Raw genomic sequence first — 16,954 nt, forward strand, 5'->3', positions numbered from 1 at the left:
TTGAGATTGTATTAAGCGACTCAGTGAATTCATCAATTTTTTCACTGCAGTACTGCACCGCGCTGCTCAGCGATTGCAACTCGCGTGAAATGGTGTTACAAACTTCCTTTTTGATGTCTTCCACTAATTTTTTTATATTTATTGACGCTTCCGGTGTTTGGATATGTTCCTCTTCGTCTTCTTCGTCGTCTTGTAACATACCATAAGATTTTCTACGTGAGCAATTTAAATTGCAATCGGTACATGCCCATTCCAGATTTTCTGCGGCTTTAAGGGCATTTAACTGCTTTGCACTTAGACCCGTACATTGTGTTACGGCGTGTACAACTTTTTGGCATCTACTACATTCCAAAATAGGGCTCTTTTTGGTCAAAATTTTACTACAACCAGCACATTTAGCCATAATAATAAAATGAGGGTATTTGCGGGACACTCACTTAGCGCGGTGGGCTTATCTAACGGCGATCGCGCGAGTACTGAAGTATAGTAAGTATATAGTTTTATGATCTAAATACAAAGACTGCTACGCTGATAAAAAGAAAAAGTATTTTATACAAAGAATATATTACTTTGATATAATATTTTCAAATAAAAGCTTCTTTATTTACTGTTTTATTACTTCTAAATAAATATGTAATTTTTAATATATTGTAACAAAAGTTTGGAAAGTAAATTATGTTTATGCCTCAATGTTCCAAAAGTATTATGAACCTATATCTAAATTTCAGACCTGGCGACAGTTTTATATGAACTCAATAAGATGGCCTAATTTTAGTCCTCTTTCTCTCTTTTTAATCCTTTCTTAATAGGAAAGGATAGGAAGGGGAAGTGGATTTGGCGGAAGAGGAGAAGCATAGGAAGGAAAAATATCCTCTTTCTGTGCGTCTCCTTCTCCGTTGATTAAAGGTAGGCAACGCATTTGCATTTGCGGATGTCTATGGGCAACGGTTGCCTCGCTATTGTGGCGAATCCAGGTGGCCGTTTGCTCGTTTGCCACCTTACGATATAAAAAAAAAAAACTTCTACAATATTTCGCGTAATAAATTATTCAAGCAAATTGAAAAACATACACACAAATCCTGACAAATATTTATAAGATAAAAAAAAAAATAAAAAATATCGCCATCTAGTTAATTTTTTTTAAATCTTTATTGCCAGAACTACCGGAATCAAGCAAGAGAGTAGTATCAATCCTGGGTCTGTTCGAGTTGACAGTGGGTGACATGCCGCGTCCAGAGGGCGCATCTGAGCTGGCAGCGGCGAGGCTGGCTGTCAGCCATGTCAATCAGCGTGCGCTGCTGCCCGGATACACGCTGCATCTCATCACTAATGATACCAAGGTTTGTCCAAGATTCATACATAAAATGTGATGATGAAACATTAAAAAGACAATAGACTCCGAAGACAGCTAGGTTAATGTTAATCATATTACGTATGAGGATGGTTTGCAGTTTTTGATATATTCCATTCTCGCTCAAATTTTATACCCAGATATTTTAAGATTCAAACTTTGTAGCGACTCGTCGTTAACTTTGAGTGCATTTTTGCGATTGTTGGCCCACTGAGGATGCAGGAACGGCCTATGCCTAAAATTGTGTATTAATTAAGTGATATTCTGAGCCACCACAAAGTTTGGATAGTACAAGAATAGGACAATCAAAACTATTATGTTTATATGAAGTATACCAATGTGTGGGCAGTGCGACCCTGGCGTGGGAGTGGACCGGTTCTTCCACGCGCTGTACACGGAGCGCTCGGCGCGCATGCTCATGCTGCTCGGCAGCGCTTGCTCCGACGTCACCGAGAGTATTGCCAAGATTGTGCCCTACTGGAACATTGTACAGGTACAGTTGAGAGCTTCGATCAACAATAGCAACAGATGCTATTAGTGATCGAAGGTTGACAGACACAATTAAACATTTTGGTTCAACCTGCAATATCTAATAAACCAACTGGCCTGCTAAGCTGGTGAAATACAATGACCTCTCAGAAGACAGATAAAGTAAACAGTATTTTCTGTTTCGGTTGATAAGTAAGGTGCAGAAGACCGAGTGTTTAATGTTCAAAAAAATTAACGGAAGAGTGAAAGGAATAAAAGGTTTTTTACTGGGGGGAAGGATAGGGAAAGTAAATTTTATCTTTTTTTCATTTAAATGTCTTTTAAGCTTTCAAACTAAGAAATACTGCTGGAAATGCATCTGTTTAGCTTAGAAATGACTTGACCTAAATAGTGATAAATTTAGGAATCAATACATAGTATAAAACAAAGTCGCTTTCGCTGTATGTCCGTATGTATGCTTAGATCTTTAAAACTACGCAACGGATTTTGACGCGGTTTTTTTTAATAGATAGAGTGATTCTTGAGAGGAAGGTTTGTATGTATAATAAATGCATAATATAGTAGAGAAACACTGATAAATCTAAAGGTTTCTAATGTGAACGCTGTGAACGTTGTGTATAAGGACATTCTGTAGTAGGTATATTTTGCATTGCACCCGTGCGAAGCCGGGGCGGGTCGCTAGTATAGAATAAACTACAAATAAAACTCCCAATCTCTATGATTACTTTCCGATGTACAGTGAATATCTTTCATATAGATCAATGTTATCTGAAAAGTTTAAGCAAAATAAGCACACGGAGCGTGGCTTAAAGAACGCTCTTGCGAAAAGATAACAAAGATCTTCTTACATTTAAAGTTCCAATTGAAAAGTTCAAGTAAGATAAATAAAGGCTTTAAAACATCACACATATTACGTATGCAGAGATTTTACTCAAGTTATAAGTATATGAATAAGTATATTTCGTAGATGGAGCTTTGGAAAGGTTTTTTTATTTACCAGACCTGCTATAAAGGTGCGAAGTTAATCGTTACCATTGTCTTTTTTCTAATCATTGTTGTTTAATTATAAGTATTAACTGAACGTATTCGACGTTCTTACGGTGAAAGAAAACATAGTGATGCAACCTGCATATATCTGAGAAGAAATTCAAAGATATGTTTGAACCAACCTGTACTGGGCCGGCGTGGTTGACTATGTCCTAGTCACCCCTAACTTGGGGAGGCTTCGAACCCCTCGGTGGGGACATATAGTGAGCTGTTGATAAATCATGAGTATACAAACGACACCCGACAATCAAATATAACAAATCGGATTAAGTTTTGTTTTATTTGCTTTTTAAAGCTTAAAAAATATGAACATCTCCCTTTGAAAAAAGAATGAAATTTGAATTTACAATGTAGGATATTTTGTAAAAGATTCAAGCAAGTCGTCAATACCGATGGAAAGTTTTATCAGTCAATTCACCAAAACAAACTTTGAACCTGAGAAATAAAGTACCGATACTTTCGTATTCTGAATAATGATTGCTATATTTTCTAAGTTTAACAGACAATATTCTGAAGACTAACTTATATAGAAACGGCTAAAACACTCACGTATATATATCCGGTGTCGTCACCGACTAGTTTCGAGCCCTTCGGGGGCCCTTCATCAGGGTGAGTAGAACTGGTATTATTTCGCGGATGCGGCCCGTCGCTCGAAACTAGTCGGTGACGACACCGGATATATATACGTGAGTGTTTTAGCTGTTTCTATATAAGTTAGAGATAATGTCTCACGAAAGTTTGAATAATTTAATTCTGAAGACTCTTTAATTTTCGCTTTGGTAAGTTCGAAAACTAATCTATAAAGAAGCTTAAATAGAAAAGATAGCAACATGTATTCCTAACTAGCTATGCGATTTAAATGACGTCACCTACTTACAATTCAGTTAAATCACATCATCAACCATATTGTTATCTCTGTTTTATTAAAGGTAATGACAGAGATGTCGATATGTTGAGATTTTGGTCTTAAAACTTACGGTTAATCTATTAGGAGCACAATGTAACCTACACATTATAATATGTTTACATTGCTGGTTTAATGAGGATGGTTTTGGTCTATTGTATTTAATTAGCGTGATGTAAATTAAAAATTATATATGCGCAATGTAATTATGATCTTAAACAATTGGAGCATGAAAACGTCGTCCCTTGGGAATGTAATTACATCCAGTAATCGTAGTGAAAGCCCATCCGCTAATGGTTTCTCAAAAATTAATCTGTTGCTCTGAATCTACAAGTCGTAAACATACGCTCATCTTTAATATGATTAAAAAACGATCTTAAAAACAATCTTCAAAAATGTATTTATAACAATAAAATGGTCGCCAAATCAATAGTATTTTTTTTTTTAATTTTGTCTTTAATTACATTTAGTTAATACAAAGAAAAATAATAATTAGTGCTCTTAATAACTTCTACAGACTATTCTATAATCTATTATTATTATTACACACTTGATAGAAGTCTATAAGAAGTTTTATTGTGTCAATTGAAATAAAGATTCGTAAAAGTCTTGCCCTTATCAAACACTAACTTTTTAACGAACAAAGAAATCAAGTAGAAAGTTTTTGGCCACGAGGAAATTTCTCATTTCTTTGATTCTTTCCACTTAAGAGTTTTAGCATCGTTAAGTCATCTTTTGTATATGTCCCCTCACTTTCACTTAAGTTACGAGAAATTGATGAGAAATACTTTATTAACGAGGTGGTTAATCTACTTGTAATTTTTCTTTTTATTTCAATACGTCATTATTATGACTAAAATTTCATAAAATTTGACTATGTTACTTCACTTGTTAATTAATTTGTTTACTAAGAATTCTATAAATTTGTTTATTAAAAACAATATAAATCTTTTTAGATAGTACCGCACCGTTCCATTACGGAAACAATAGTTTGTTAGCGAGTTCAAGTAGAAATCAATTCGAACAAACTGCGAATTAAAACTTTACATGCTATGATGAAGTTTAAATGGAACGAATTTAACTAAACCAGTCGCGTATGAAACTTAAATCTTTTCACGTATATCACTAGTAGAGTTTTACTAGTGGTAGAGCCCGTAATAATCTTTTCACAAATGGGCCGGCTCGACCGGTGAAATACAACGACCACACAGAAGACAGGAGTGAAGTGGAAGTAATGCCACATTTCCCCATTTCTGATAAGAAAGGAATGAGAAAAGGAGGTGAATTTGTTAGAGGATGGGATGCATAGGAAGGAGATATGTCCTCTTTCTGTCCACTAAATCTACAAATTTGAATCCTTAAATTCACCCTTAACAGGAAACTTAGGTCGACTACACTTGTATCAGAAAAAATGGTATTATATTTAACAAATACATCATTGTGTAGTACTCAGTATTTATTAATAAATGTTTGTTATTTGAACTAGCAAAATAACCAAACAAAAGTACTATTTGTAGAGTTGACAAATTTTGAAGAACAAAAGCAAACTATACACACAAAGCACTGTTTAAATGACAAACGCAGGCTTTCGTCTGCTGCCGGCGGGGTTTTATTACAAAATAGTTCGTCAGCTACAGACTGATTTGTCAATGACAATCGCTAATACTACATTGTTTCAATACTCTACTACTCTAGAGTTCTCTACTCTACAATGCTGCAATAACAAGTTATTAAAAGTGCCAATTGCAATACCACGACTATACAAAAGAGACGCGAAGTGGAAGTTTTTATACGTTTCATCGGATGAGCCAGCACACACAGCTGAAAGATACATTTTAGTTCTTTACCCCTTTAAACCATTTTGTAATAAAGGAAAGATGGGAAGGGTAAAAGGTTTCTGTACATCCAGTCTTCTGACCAGTAAAAGTAGACCACTCATATTTTCTTTTCACATCGTATTTTCTAGGTATCGTTCGGGTCGACTTCACCGGCACTAAGTGACCGTTCAGAATTTCCGCTCTTCTGTAGGACTGTGGCTCCGGACTCGTCACACAATCCCGCAAGGATCGCCTTTATAAGGTAACCTCAAAGAATAAGTAAAAGTTAAAATAAAAGTAAGGTAGTAGTAAGTAAGGTAAAATAAATTATCAAAAAATTAACGAAAAAAGTTTATTTCAAGTTGTTATAAAATTGATAAATGTATAATGTCAATATTAGAACATCGCTTGGTTAAATAATATTCATATTATTGTTAACAATTCAAACAATCCTTGAGACGAGAAGAAACATGTATTAAAAACAAAACATTAGCATAATCATGACATGCTCGTCAAACAACAAAATATGTTGTCAGAAACAAATTGTCGGGCTGACTTCTTTATCTTGTTACAAACTCCCAAGATGTCGGAACAAAATTATTTCTCGATTAACTGAGACAACCGTAAATTTTACAAATTCCAGAAGAATAATTTACATTATAGACGTCAAATCATTTTTTTTATTAACTAATACCGATTATAAATTAAAGAAGAACTACGGTAAACAGATTTAACTGTCACCAATCGTGATCGTGCCGTTTGTTTGTTTATATAACTGTCGCCCGCGACTCCGTCCACACGGATTTAAAAAACGTAATAAGTAACGTACGTGTTTTTTCCAGATTATGTCAAACACCTGTGACAAATTTCATCATGATCCGTTCCGGAGAAACCTTCAAACAAACATCCATATATCCATCTAAACATTCGCACTTGTTAGTAAGATTTTCCAAAGCAAATAGTAAAAGTTTGGCATATTGCATATCCACTATTCAACCCACAACCGCTTCAATCAATGAGCATGGTGTTCACAGACAACACGGTTGGGACACGGTGACAGCATTCTCACAGAATGAGGAAGTGTACTCTCTAGCGGTGAACGAGCTGGTGACGCAACTGGAGGCGGCCAACATCACCTGTGCCGCTTCCATCACCTTTGCCGAATCAGACTTCAAGGAACAACTGCAACAACTAAAGGTTATTTTCATCTAAAAAAAAGCAATTTCAAAATTAATAGATAAGTAATTAATTTCCAAATTATTAGGACTCGCCTCCTCCATTCGAGGAAAAATACAAATTTTAACCGTTTAAGCCGTTAAGTTGTTATTTGATCATTAAGAGTACCTTAAGTAGAAGAGGTTTAATTTACCATTTAACAACTGCGAGATAGTAAAATTGTAAAATTGTTCACAGAAATTGGATATCCGCATAATTATAGGCAGTTTCTCCCAAGAAATGGTGCCGAAGATATTTTGTGAGGTGAGTTGGAATCCGCAAAATGTCCACAACTTAGATATAATTTACTATGGAGTCTAAATAATAAAACTAAAATTTCTCCACTACATGTACGTTTTCAATTTCGGTCACATTTACGACGCGATTCTAGCCTTCTTGACACACATCTCTCGCTTCTTACATTTATGTTTGTTTATTTGATAAGTGAGATATGATGTCGAGATCGCAGGCGTTCAGGCTGGGCATGTATGGCGGGGAATACGCGTGGCTGGTGGCGGGCGTTCCGCCAAGACCGCGCGGCGCCCCGCCCTGCGCCCGCTCACAACTCGCCCGCGCCCTCGAGGGGCTCGTCTCAGTCACCGCGCACAGGGGTATAGCAGGCGATGCCGTTTCTTTTTCTGGTTTAGTAAGTATTTAAATATAGGTAAGCTCTGCTTGAGGTCTTTTACAAATCGGGAAACTACTAATTAACTACATGAAGTTTTCAATAAAACATTTATCATTATTACGTTCCATTTTTCCTTTTTTCCAAGATACATGTTTGTAATAGACATAAATAACTCTCATCGTTCATCCAGAGCTTTATAAAGGTGGCCCTATTTCTTCAAATATCTTACGTGCTCTATCAATGTACCGAAAAACATCAAATATTTCTGATTATTCCTAACTGTTTACAGACAAACAAAATGTTCCATCGTGAAATGGAAGGGTTCGGTGTACCTGTATCTCGTTTTGCCCCGCACACGTATGACGCAGTGTGGGCAATAGCCCTAACTCTCAGGAAAGCAGAGTTACTCTGGAGGAATGCAGAGGCCCTGAACGCCACACTCGATAGACCACTGAGTCTCAGTAATTTTGACTACGATCGGAAAGATATGGCCGAAGAATTCCTCAATCAGTTCGCAAACCTCAGCTTTTTAGGAATATCTGTAAGTTATAATATTGTTAGATAGAACTATTGTAGACCAGATCAGGATAGTAGGAAGGGATCAAAAACATTACCGTAGAATACTTACTGAGCTCTATACTATTTTATAAGTACATCTTTTGCTTTGGAGACTAAAGGACCCAAATGTCCTATTTTATGTGACAAATTTAGAAATTCTAACCAAAACCCTACAACTGAATATTAGCCAAAAAAAGAAGCAAGCTTTTATAGATAACATAATACCCTCGAAAAATTATTCGGCGAATTTGTTTGAGAACAGCGGCCGGAATACATAATAAGGAATGTTTTTTCAGGGACCCGTTGCCTTCAACGGGGCTGATAGAATTGGAATGTCGGCATTCTATCAAATACAAGGTATGTACATATTGAACCCCAATTTTATAACCTATGGATAAAGAAAACAACATGCCCCCATATATTCGTAGGCTTTCAAACATAACTATGAAATAAGGGTGATGATAAATTTTATTAGGCGTTAGAAAAAGAATCTATTCTTTAGTCGAAAATTCCACAGGTCTTCTTAGTCAGTAATAAAATAGAGAGAAAGAAGTCTGGGGTTATCTAATTGTATGACTCGCTACGGTAAACTATTCATAAGAAATACTACCAAACTATCCTTTCAGATATGAATATCAGCGGCACTTTAGTTTCAAAATGTAACAAAGATGGATAGTTGAATCACAGACCTTCCTATAGTTTAATATTTAATGATCTTAATAAACATCTTCCAAAGGTGGGCGTCCGAAAACTGTCGCGTTATACACTCACGGGCGCGAAGTAACATGTCCTGAATGCACGCGGCCACACTGGGCGGGGGGCGTCCCGGCAGCGCGTAGAGTGTTGGTGCTGCGAGTGGACTCGGTTTGGGCGCCCGCGCGGCTGGCAGTTGCCGCATTGGCCGCCGCTGGTGTGGCACTGGCCTTAGCGTTTTTGGCGTTCAACTTGCATTATAGTAAACGAAGGTAAATGTAGATAAGTCATCTAGAGCTGCTACTGCCCTTTTCTCCACTAATCATCGATGTGGGTCTGGTCCAGTACATTACTCCACGTTGGTCTGCTGTGAGATATTTGTTTCCAGTTCTTGACAGTTCCATTAATAGGTTTTATTTCGGCAGATCAATAAAGCTGTCATCTCCTCGTCTTAACAATATGACTCTGATCGGATGCGTGCTGGTATACACGGCGGTGGCCCTGCTCGGAGTCGACAATGCCACACTGCCTTCTTTCGTGCCCTTCTCCGCCATGTGTACTGTAAGTACAGCAGCACTTAATAGTATCCTGAGGCCGATGCTGAAATATCCCTACATGACTTAAATACTATGAGAACACCAAATTATTATCTTTCGGTACTTTTGTTTCCACTTCGTTTCTTTCCAGGGAAGAGTCTACATCCTTTCGGCAGGATTCTCTTTGGCATTTGGGTCAATGTTTGCCAAGACTTACAGAGTTCATCGAATTTTTATAAGGTGAGTATAATCTTTTGCAAGGATCTGTCTAAAATCTCACGCTTTCTTTATATGTTACTGCGAAAACAAATGCCAAACAAATACTAACAATTTTTTAGTTTCAACAAACCTTTCCAAGGAAAAGAACAATATAACATATAAATACAATCGTTTTATGTTTCACTTACAGCAACCGCAGTGGTGTTTGCAAGACGAAGCTCCTACAAGACACGCCGTTGATATCTCTGGTTTGCGCGCTGTTGCTCATCGACGCTCTGATCGTGACGTTGTGGGCCATCCTCGACCCCATGGAACGTCATCTGAAAAACCTCACCATAGAGATCAGCGCCACCGACCGCAGCGTCGTCTATCAGCCACAGGTTTGTTATAACAGGGCAAAATATCAGAAATATAACCATAGCATAATAGCATACAGCTTGTTGAAAAATTCCAATTCCATAGAAGTTATTTTCAACAAAATAGCCTTTAAGTAACACAACCCGAAGGTTTCATCCTTGTTCTTCTTCATACTTACATACTTACAATACATACAAACTTCAGGTTTATATTTTTATTTATATTTAAAAAAAAATTAAGGTTGGTCTTAAAATATTACAGATTTTTAACCACACTCCATTACAAATTTACCTTAGTATCATAGTGATGTATAACAGTGGTGAACTCAGCACTCTTAAATCTCTTCCAGATAGAAGTGTGCAAATCACAAAATATGACTGGCTGGCTGTGTGCCCTGTACGCTTACAAAGGGCTGTTGCTGATCGTGGGCGTGTACATGGCGTGGGAAACACGCCACGTCAAGATCTCCGCCCTCAACGACTCCAAGTACATCGGCATCAGCGTCTACTCCGTTGTCATCACCAGCACCAGCGTTGTAGTCATTGGCACCATCATCTCCGAGCGAGTTACCTTAGCTTACATAACCATCACCAGTCTCATCCTCATCGCGACCACATCCACTCTATGCCTTCTGTTCCTGCCCAAGATTATTGCTATAAGAAGTAAAAGTACGTATATCTTAATTCTAAACTTCTTTAATAAGTTTATTGATTGGTTATTTCTCTAGTTTTTACTTTGTGAAGAAAAAGTTGTCTATATATAAGATATATTACCAGGGGTTAACAATGAATCAACGTGAATAAAGTTAAGTTACATCCTTATGTAATCACTCTAGCGATATTTTATCACGCATAACTTTAGCAAAATCAATTATAGCCATTTTTAACCATTTGGAGAATAGTAGAGAGATGAGCTTTTTAAATTTGCAGCACGTACACATTATTTTGTTTCTTCTTCAAAGTGGATATTTAAATTGATATTTAGCCTAGGCAATAGACCAAGAAATATTCGTGCAATTTAAATGTTAAAAGTTCATATACTTACCAGCAAATTTTTATCATATTTTGATGGTTATAGAAGTCTTAGAATCAATGTTAAATGTGATATTCCAGCAGAAGATGATCCAGTAATACAGAGTATGGGTTTAAGACTCGAATGTAAGACGAGAAGATTCGTCACCGACGAGACTCAAGAGTTGCACTTTAGAATAGAGATACAGAACCGAGTATACAAGCGCGAGGTGGCAGCACTCGACAGAGAGATCGGCAGGTTAGAGAGGCTGCTCGCAGAACCCCTGGAGTCTGCAAACTCGAGTGCCTCTGTAGTGCTACATAGACGGGTAAGTAGAGACACGTATTTTACTAGGTTATGCAGAAGAAAATTTCAGAGGTGACACAAGTTATTGTAGTTAGTGTGCTGTGCTGTATTATGTATAAAGTTTCCATTGTTGAACAGTATACTTAGAGGAATGTGCAAAGAGTTTCAAACGCAGAAAATAGTTTTGGTAGTCAATCCTATTCGTTTCATTCGTATCATCACACGACTACTCTAGACATTAGGCATTAAAGTAAGCCATTATAGAGAAATTATAGATTTTATGATGAGAATTAGATTACATTATTTATTCTAGAGTTGGTAGTTTTTCAAGCCTAGCATTACATTGAACCACAATGTGGTTAGCAGCTTTTCAATTGACTTTTTATAAAACTTTCAGACGGAACTAAACAGGGTGGAGGAAGAAGGCAAAGGCAATGGCGGGTTGGAGAAGAGAACGCCGAGCATCAGCGGTGGACTGCCCATGCTACTGCTGTCGGTGCTGCCGCCGGTCATCCCGCGCGCGAGCTGGCCCTCCGCCGAGGCCTGCCGGGGCAGGAACTCCGTAAGCTTTAGCTCGCAACCCAAACTAAACTATAGGAAATCTCAGCCGGCGATAGATCTCTACAACCTCTGCCTAAACAAAAGAGACGAGAACCACGGCTTCCTCAGTAGATTAAAAAATTTCTTCGGTAGTAGACCGTCGAGTAGAAAAGCATCCACCATGTCCATAGCGGACCCCACCGGGCAGAGCATCGCGGCCGCGCTCCGCATGCACGTAGGCATGATCGCCGGCCTCGTGCCCGGAAACAGGAAGCATTCCATGGTCCTCTCGTGTAACACCCTAAACGTGCCCAACCCGGAGCTAAATTTAAGAAGACAATCGTACGCTAAAAGCGGTCCCATCATTAGAATCATCGACGACGAACCATCCTGTTCGAAATATTCGTCCGAAAGAAGTATATCGTCGACGAACAAGTACGTCGCGGAGCCAGAGACTAGAGTAAACTTCGTCCTACCCACCAGTCATAGGAAAGCGATGTCTCATCAGAACTCGAGTGAGAGGATAAAAGGTTCACCGAGGTTTCCTCACAGGATAGCGCCGAGCGCGGCCAGCCTCTCCACGCTGGATGGGCGGAGGAAAACCAGCGCCGACAGTGTCTTTAACATATCCGAAGGCGTGTTCGACGAACAGCGAAGGTTCAGTCACCAGAACGTCTGTAACCAGAACCAGACTAGAGCTACGTTAGAGAATAGGTGGAAATCTACAGAAGACGCAAGACCAGGACCTTCGGGAACCTGAATAAACTATATTTTATATTTTGTGTGCCAAATTTATAAATTATATGCCAAAGATATACATATACTATATATTTAATTCAATGTAGTGAGTAGACGATAAAAATTATTTTATTAATAGCTTTTTTCTGTAGTTCGCGTGAAAATATTCTGGCCTAGATATTTATGTAAAATATTTTCATATTAGACCAGTACATACCACACAAAATATGGGTCGTAAAGAATTTGTTGAAATATTATATTCAAAAAAACATCTAAGTTTGTTTAGAAGCTGTTTTTAAATTCATATATCAAAACTTTATTTTTAGAATGCTAACTTTAGTTTCTTTTAATATATTTTTTTGTAAAAATTCTTTAAAAAGTAAAGAATTTACACTTTCTATTAGTATTTAAGAATATACAAACATATTATTAATTAATCATATCAATATAAGGTATTTTACGTGACTTCTTAAGTGTTTTAAAGCAATATTATTGTATATTATATACTAGATATATGTAGCATTAGGTATTAGCAGAATTTCGGAGAACTATTTTCATTTAAAGTATTTTTAGATACATTACTATTTCTGTCCTTTATAACTTTTAAGCATTTTTGACACAGAAGATGATGATTATATTGCATATATATGAACGATAATCGATAATAAATTTTTGGAACAAAGTTCCTTATCGCGCGTTGTGAAAGGGGGCTAGACGGAAAAAATTCTTACGAAAAGTTGTCACGACACTTTTTGCTATATCACCATGGCAACGACGTGACTATATATAACGAAAATTTATAGAAATAAAATGTGCTTCTTGTGAACTTAAGTTTTTTATGCATAGAATAAACATTGGTTCCTTCACTAATTAATTGAAAGGAACTTCGTTCCATCCGGTTGTCCCTTGACACCTCTCAAGTTTTAAATTATTATTGAGTTAATGACATTTCTGAACCAAGCTATAAGTTAAATAATTAAAACCATTACAACAACAGAGACCAGCAATATTCAATTGTATAATGAGACAAACTTATCCGAACCGGTAAGAGAGGCGTTGCTATCGCGGTTAGTTCTGTCAAAAGAGGTGTAAAACCTACATATTAGCCGCACGCATGACTCCCCCTCCCACTATCACCAACCACGCTCCCCTGCTATTACCGCCAGACCGTCAATGAACGCGTGATGTTACTAGGCTACCGGCAATGCTTCCACGCTAGTATAATAATCATAGAAAATGACCTTAAAGCCATAAAATACAGCCAGCTACACTTTTGACATTGACTGGGGGGCGCCAGTGAGCTGTCATATCTTAGTTTGACTTATGCCTACCGAGTTAGATAACTTTGACGCGCTATAATATCTAACTCGTGACGTGTTAAGAGATTTTTACATTTATCTTCTGTATCATTTGCGCTTTAAGGTTAATATAGTGTTCAATATTTATAAAGTGAAATATTCTATAAATATCCAGAGTTCTTATGTAAATATTCGTATTCTTTTAGTAAAAATTTTAAAGGACAGAAATTTGAACCGCAATGCCGGATGCAAAATATGCCATATACAGTCAAAATATTTTTTTTAACTTTTAAAATTATCATAAATTACAGTTTTGTTCAAGTAATTTAACAAAAAACCATTCGATATCTTGTTAATGAAAAAATATGGAATACGACTATTTACATAGGAGCCATCGATATATCAATATATGTAAAAAAAGATTGTCAAGTGTGTATATTTGTGATTAAATTTATAGAAGTATACTGGTTTCATTAAATTTCAGTCTTACGAATATTATAAATGCAAATGTTTGGATGGATGGATGTTTGTTTGAAGGTATCTCGAGAACGGCTCAACGGATCTTAATGAAACTTGGTATAGATGTAGAACATAATCTGGAAGAACACATAGGCTATTTGTTTACATAGGTGGGCACAGTTAATCAAAAAGTTAACTTCGTTAATCGTTAATTCGTTAAATAAAAATTTAACTTCGTTAATCGTTAAAGCGTTTAATTTACGAAAATTTAACGCAAGTTAAAGTTAACAGTTAAAGTTAATTTTTGTTTATATCACGAGTATAAGGCGCAAGCGGGAAATGGCCATACGAATAATCTCCGAATCGTATGGACCGATTTTGTCGAGACTTTCAATAGAACTTAGGCTATTTTTTACTGCGCTTACGAAATCTCGGGCGATCGCTAATCCTATCTACAGTTTAGTTATATAATATACTAAAATTATATAACGAAGCGATGTACTAATGCCTGTACCATGATAATAACATAGCATGCACTAGTTACACACACTTATATACTACACTGACAATGATGGACAATTGACTTTTTCAGTCAATTTTTTTATCGACAATCCGATGTCACGGAATTAGAGAACTAACTAAATTTAGACAACACAAATTTTCTATTAAACAGTTAAGACATGTGATAATATTAAAAAAAAACAATCAAAACTTTTGTGCAGTATTTACATTTATCTGTTACTATTTGCTCCCGGATATTCATTTGCTCATACTCCAACAACTGAACATTTAATTTTATGTATAATTTGGTAATTTTTATTTTTTATTTTAGCTAAGGACCCACGAACAGACTTATCATTTTTTAAGTACTTTTTATTTATTAATGTAGATTTATTAATAACACTTCTAACATCAGAGGAAACTTATTATAACATTGATAAATAAACTATATAACCAATCCAGTGATACATCTCAACACATCAAACTATACAACTGAGATGCCTTCGATAACTTCTATCATCTAATGATCTATCGTCCGATCTATTGTTATATGTTAAATCAAGTTAAATTACTCTCAGTGTATAGAGCATAAGTTACATGACATAACGAAAACAACCGATCGCGGGTGATGTCTTCTCTCTTTCTTATCACCTATAAAATCGTTATAGTTAATTAGTAAGAATATGTTTTGAATTATTTTCAACGACATTCGATTAATTTTAAAATAAACTTTCGATATACGTAAAAAAATCGATGTCTTTTTGTAAAGGTCACTTGTGGCGACATTTCATATATTAAATTTAGTACCTATTATTTCACAGTTTAACATTATTTCACTACCATAATTATTTTATTTTTTTCCTCATTCTTTCTCGTTTAGTCGTATACTTTTTTTTTGTAAACAAACAAATTATTTTCGCTATTGTCTTTGCGCAGCGCACGTGCATCCCCGACCATTAGAAGGGTTGGGGCCATAAATCCATCGAGTTCGTTATCGTATTCTCTGTGCGGCTGTCCATTTGATCCTTTGTTCATATTTTTAAAATGTAAAATTATTTTTCGTTGACTATGAAGAAGCCCCAAAAAACAAACGACGGTAATAAACACCTAAATCCCTTTTGTTTTTGAGGAACGTTTATTGCGTGCACATTTCGTCTTTCGAATTTTTAAATTTATTTTTCATTGTTTGTTTCTTATCTACGCAATGACAAAAAAATCCTATTTGTACGCTTTTTCAAATGAACCATAAACTATTTTTTTAAATATTTTTGTTGTCTTTAAACTCCAAAATTAAAATAAACATTTTGTCTGCAACAAAGTTTAGTTGTATTTTAGGTACGACGTTGAAGAGTGATGCACTGTCGATTATTTTGATTGCTATTCAACGCAGAGTTTATCTTTTTTAATAGATTTTGCGTCTCACGTATAACAATTATTGTATTAAGAGTAAAGTGTTTTCGAACCTTATGTTGATTTTATAACAAAGTCTTGTTCTAAAAAAAGTGATGTTAAATAAATGAAAACCAGTTTTAATGTGAATAAAATGTAACAAAGACTTTTCGAGACATTTGTGTAAATATGAAATAATTAATAAACTTTGAAGGTGTCTAGCGCCTAAACTTCGCAATATTTGATAGAGGTAAGTTTGTTTAAATCGTCACTATTTTCTAACAAGGATTCTGTGGTACTCTTTTGATCACGTCTATCCCGGCCGCTCGGTGTATTGTATGACATGCATCACACTCGCTCGTTCTCGTTCTCTCTCGTTCTCGTTCACCATTCGACTCGCCGACGGTCGCCGAACATAGCCGAACTTACGAATGTAGCCTGATGCATAATTTAAATAAAATGACAACACGTCAATAAGTGTCTATTGTAACAATTAACGGACTAAATTAACGGAAGTAGAATTTAACGGAAGTTAACAAGAGCGTTAACACTTTTTGAATTTAACTTAAAAGTTAATCCGTTAAGGAAAATGTTAACTTCGTTAATTAACGATTAACGGATTAACGAGTTAATGCCCACCTTTGTTTGTTTAGTTTTCTTTAATTCCGCGCGAACGGAGTCATTTATAAATTCAAGTATGACATATACAAAAACATTTTTTATTATCCAACTTGAGCTGTAGGTACTTTAGTATGAGTGATAATTAAAAAAAGAAGTAAGTTATTGAGTGAACAAAGGAGGAATATTTTCTTAAATAAAACAAAAAAGTCATTTCTATTATAATTTTATTAACAACATTAATAACTGATTACTAAAATCTATTCTTATACCTATTTGT

The 16,954-nt window shown here is 36.0% G+C and overlaps 1 protein-coding gene across 1 annotated transcript; it reads left to right on the forward strand.

Annotated features, from left to right (window-relative positions):
- The first annotated feature begins 412 nt into the window (after positions 1-412).
- Positions 413-12,453, forward strand: LOC106719442 (gamma-aminobutyric acid type B receptor subunit 2). The gene is made up of 16 exons (XM_045678673.1): positions 413-473; positions 1,159-1,340; positions 1,701-1,844; positions 5,758-5,870; positions 6,643-6,805; positions 7,022-7,087; positions 7,293-7,469; positions 7,741-7,992; positions 8,306-8,366; positions 8,746-8,974; positions 9,128-9,263; positions 9,390-9,478; positions 9,648-9,837; positions 10,164-10,482; positions 10,927-11,153; positions 11,529-12,453. The coding sequence occupies exons 1-16, from the start codon at positions 413-415 to the stop codon at positions 12,429-12,431; spliced, it is 3,312 nt and encodes a 1,103-aa protein (XP_045534629.1). The 3' UTR covers positions 12,432-12,453.
- The last annotated feature ends 4,501 nt before the right edge of the window (positions 12,454-16,954 follow it).

Source organism: Papilio machaon, chromosome 7, assembly GCF_912999745.1.
Source record: "Papilio machaon chromosome 7, ilPapMach1.1, whole genome shotgun sequence".
Classification (NCBI taxonomy): domain Eukaryota; kingdom Metazoa; phylum Arthropoda; class Insecta; order Lepidoptera; family Papilionidae; genus Papilio; species Papilio machaon.

Bases quoted from the DNA above. Each gene is read 5' to 3' on its own strand.
- LOC106719442 (XM_045678673.1), top strand. From the start codon at position 413: ATGAGGGTATTTGCGGGACACTCACTTAGCGCGGTGGGCTTATCTAAC. The intron at 1,845-5,757 runs GTACAGTTGAGA...CGTATTTTCTAG, and splicing joins CCTACTGGAACATTGTACAG to GTATCGTTCGGGTCGACTTC. The intron at 9,479-9,647 runs GTGAGTATAATC...TTTCACTTACAG, and splicing joins GTTCATCGAATTTTTATAAG to CAACCGCAGTGGTGTTTGCA.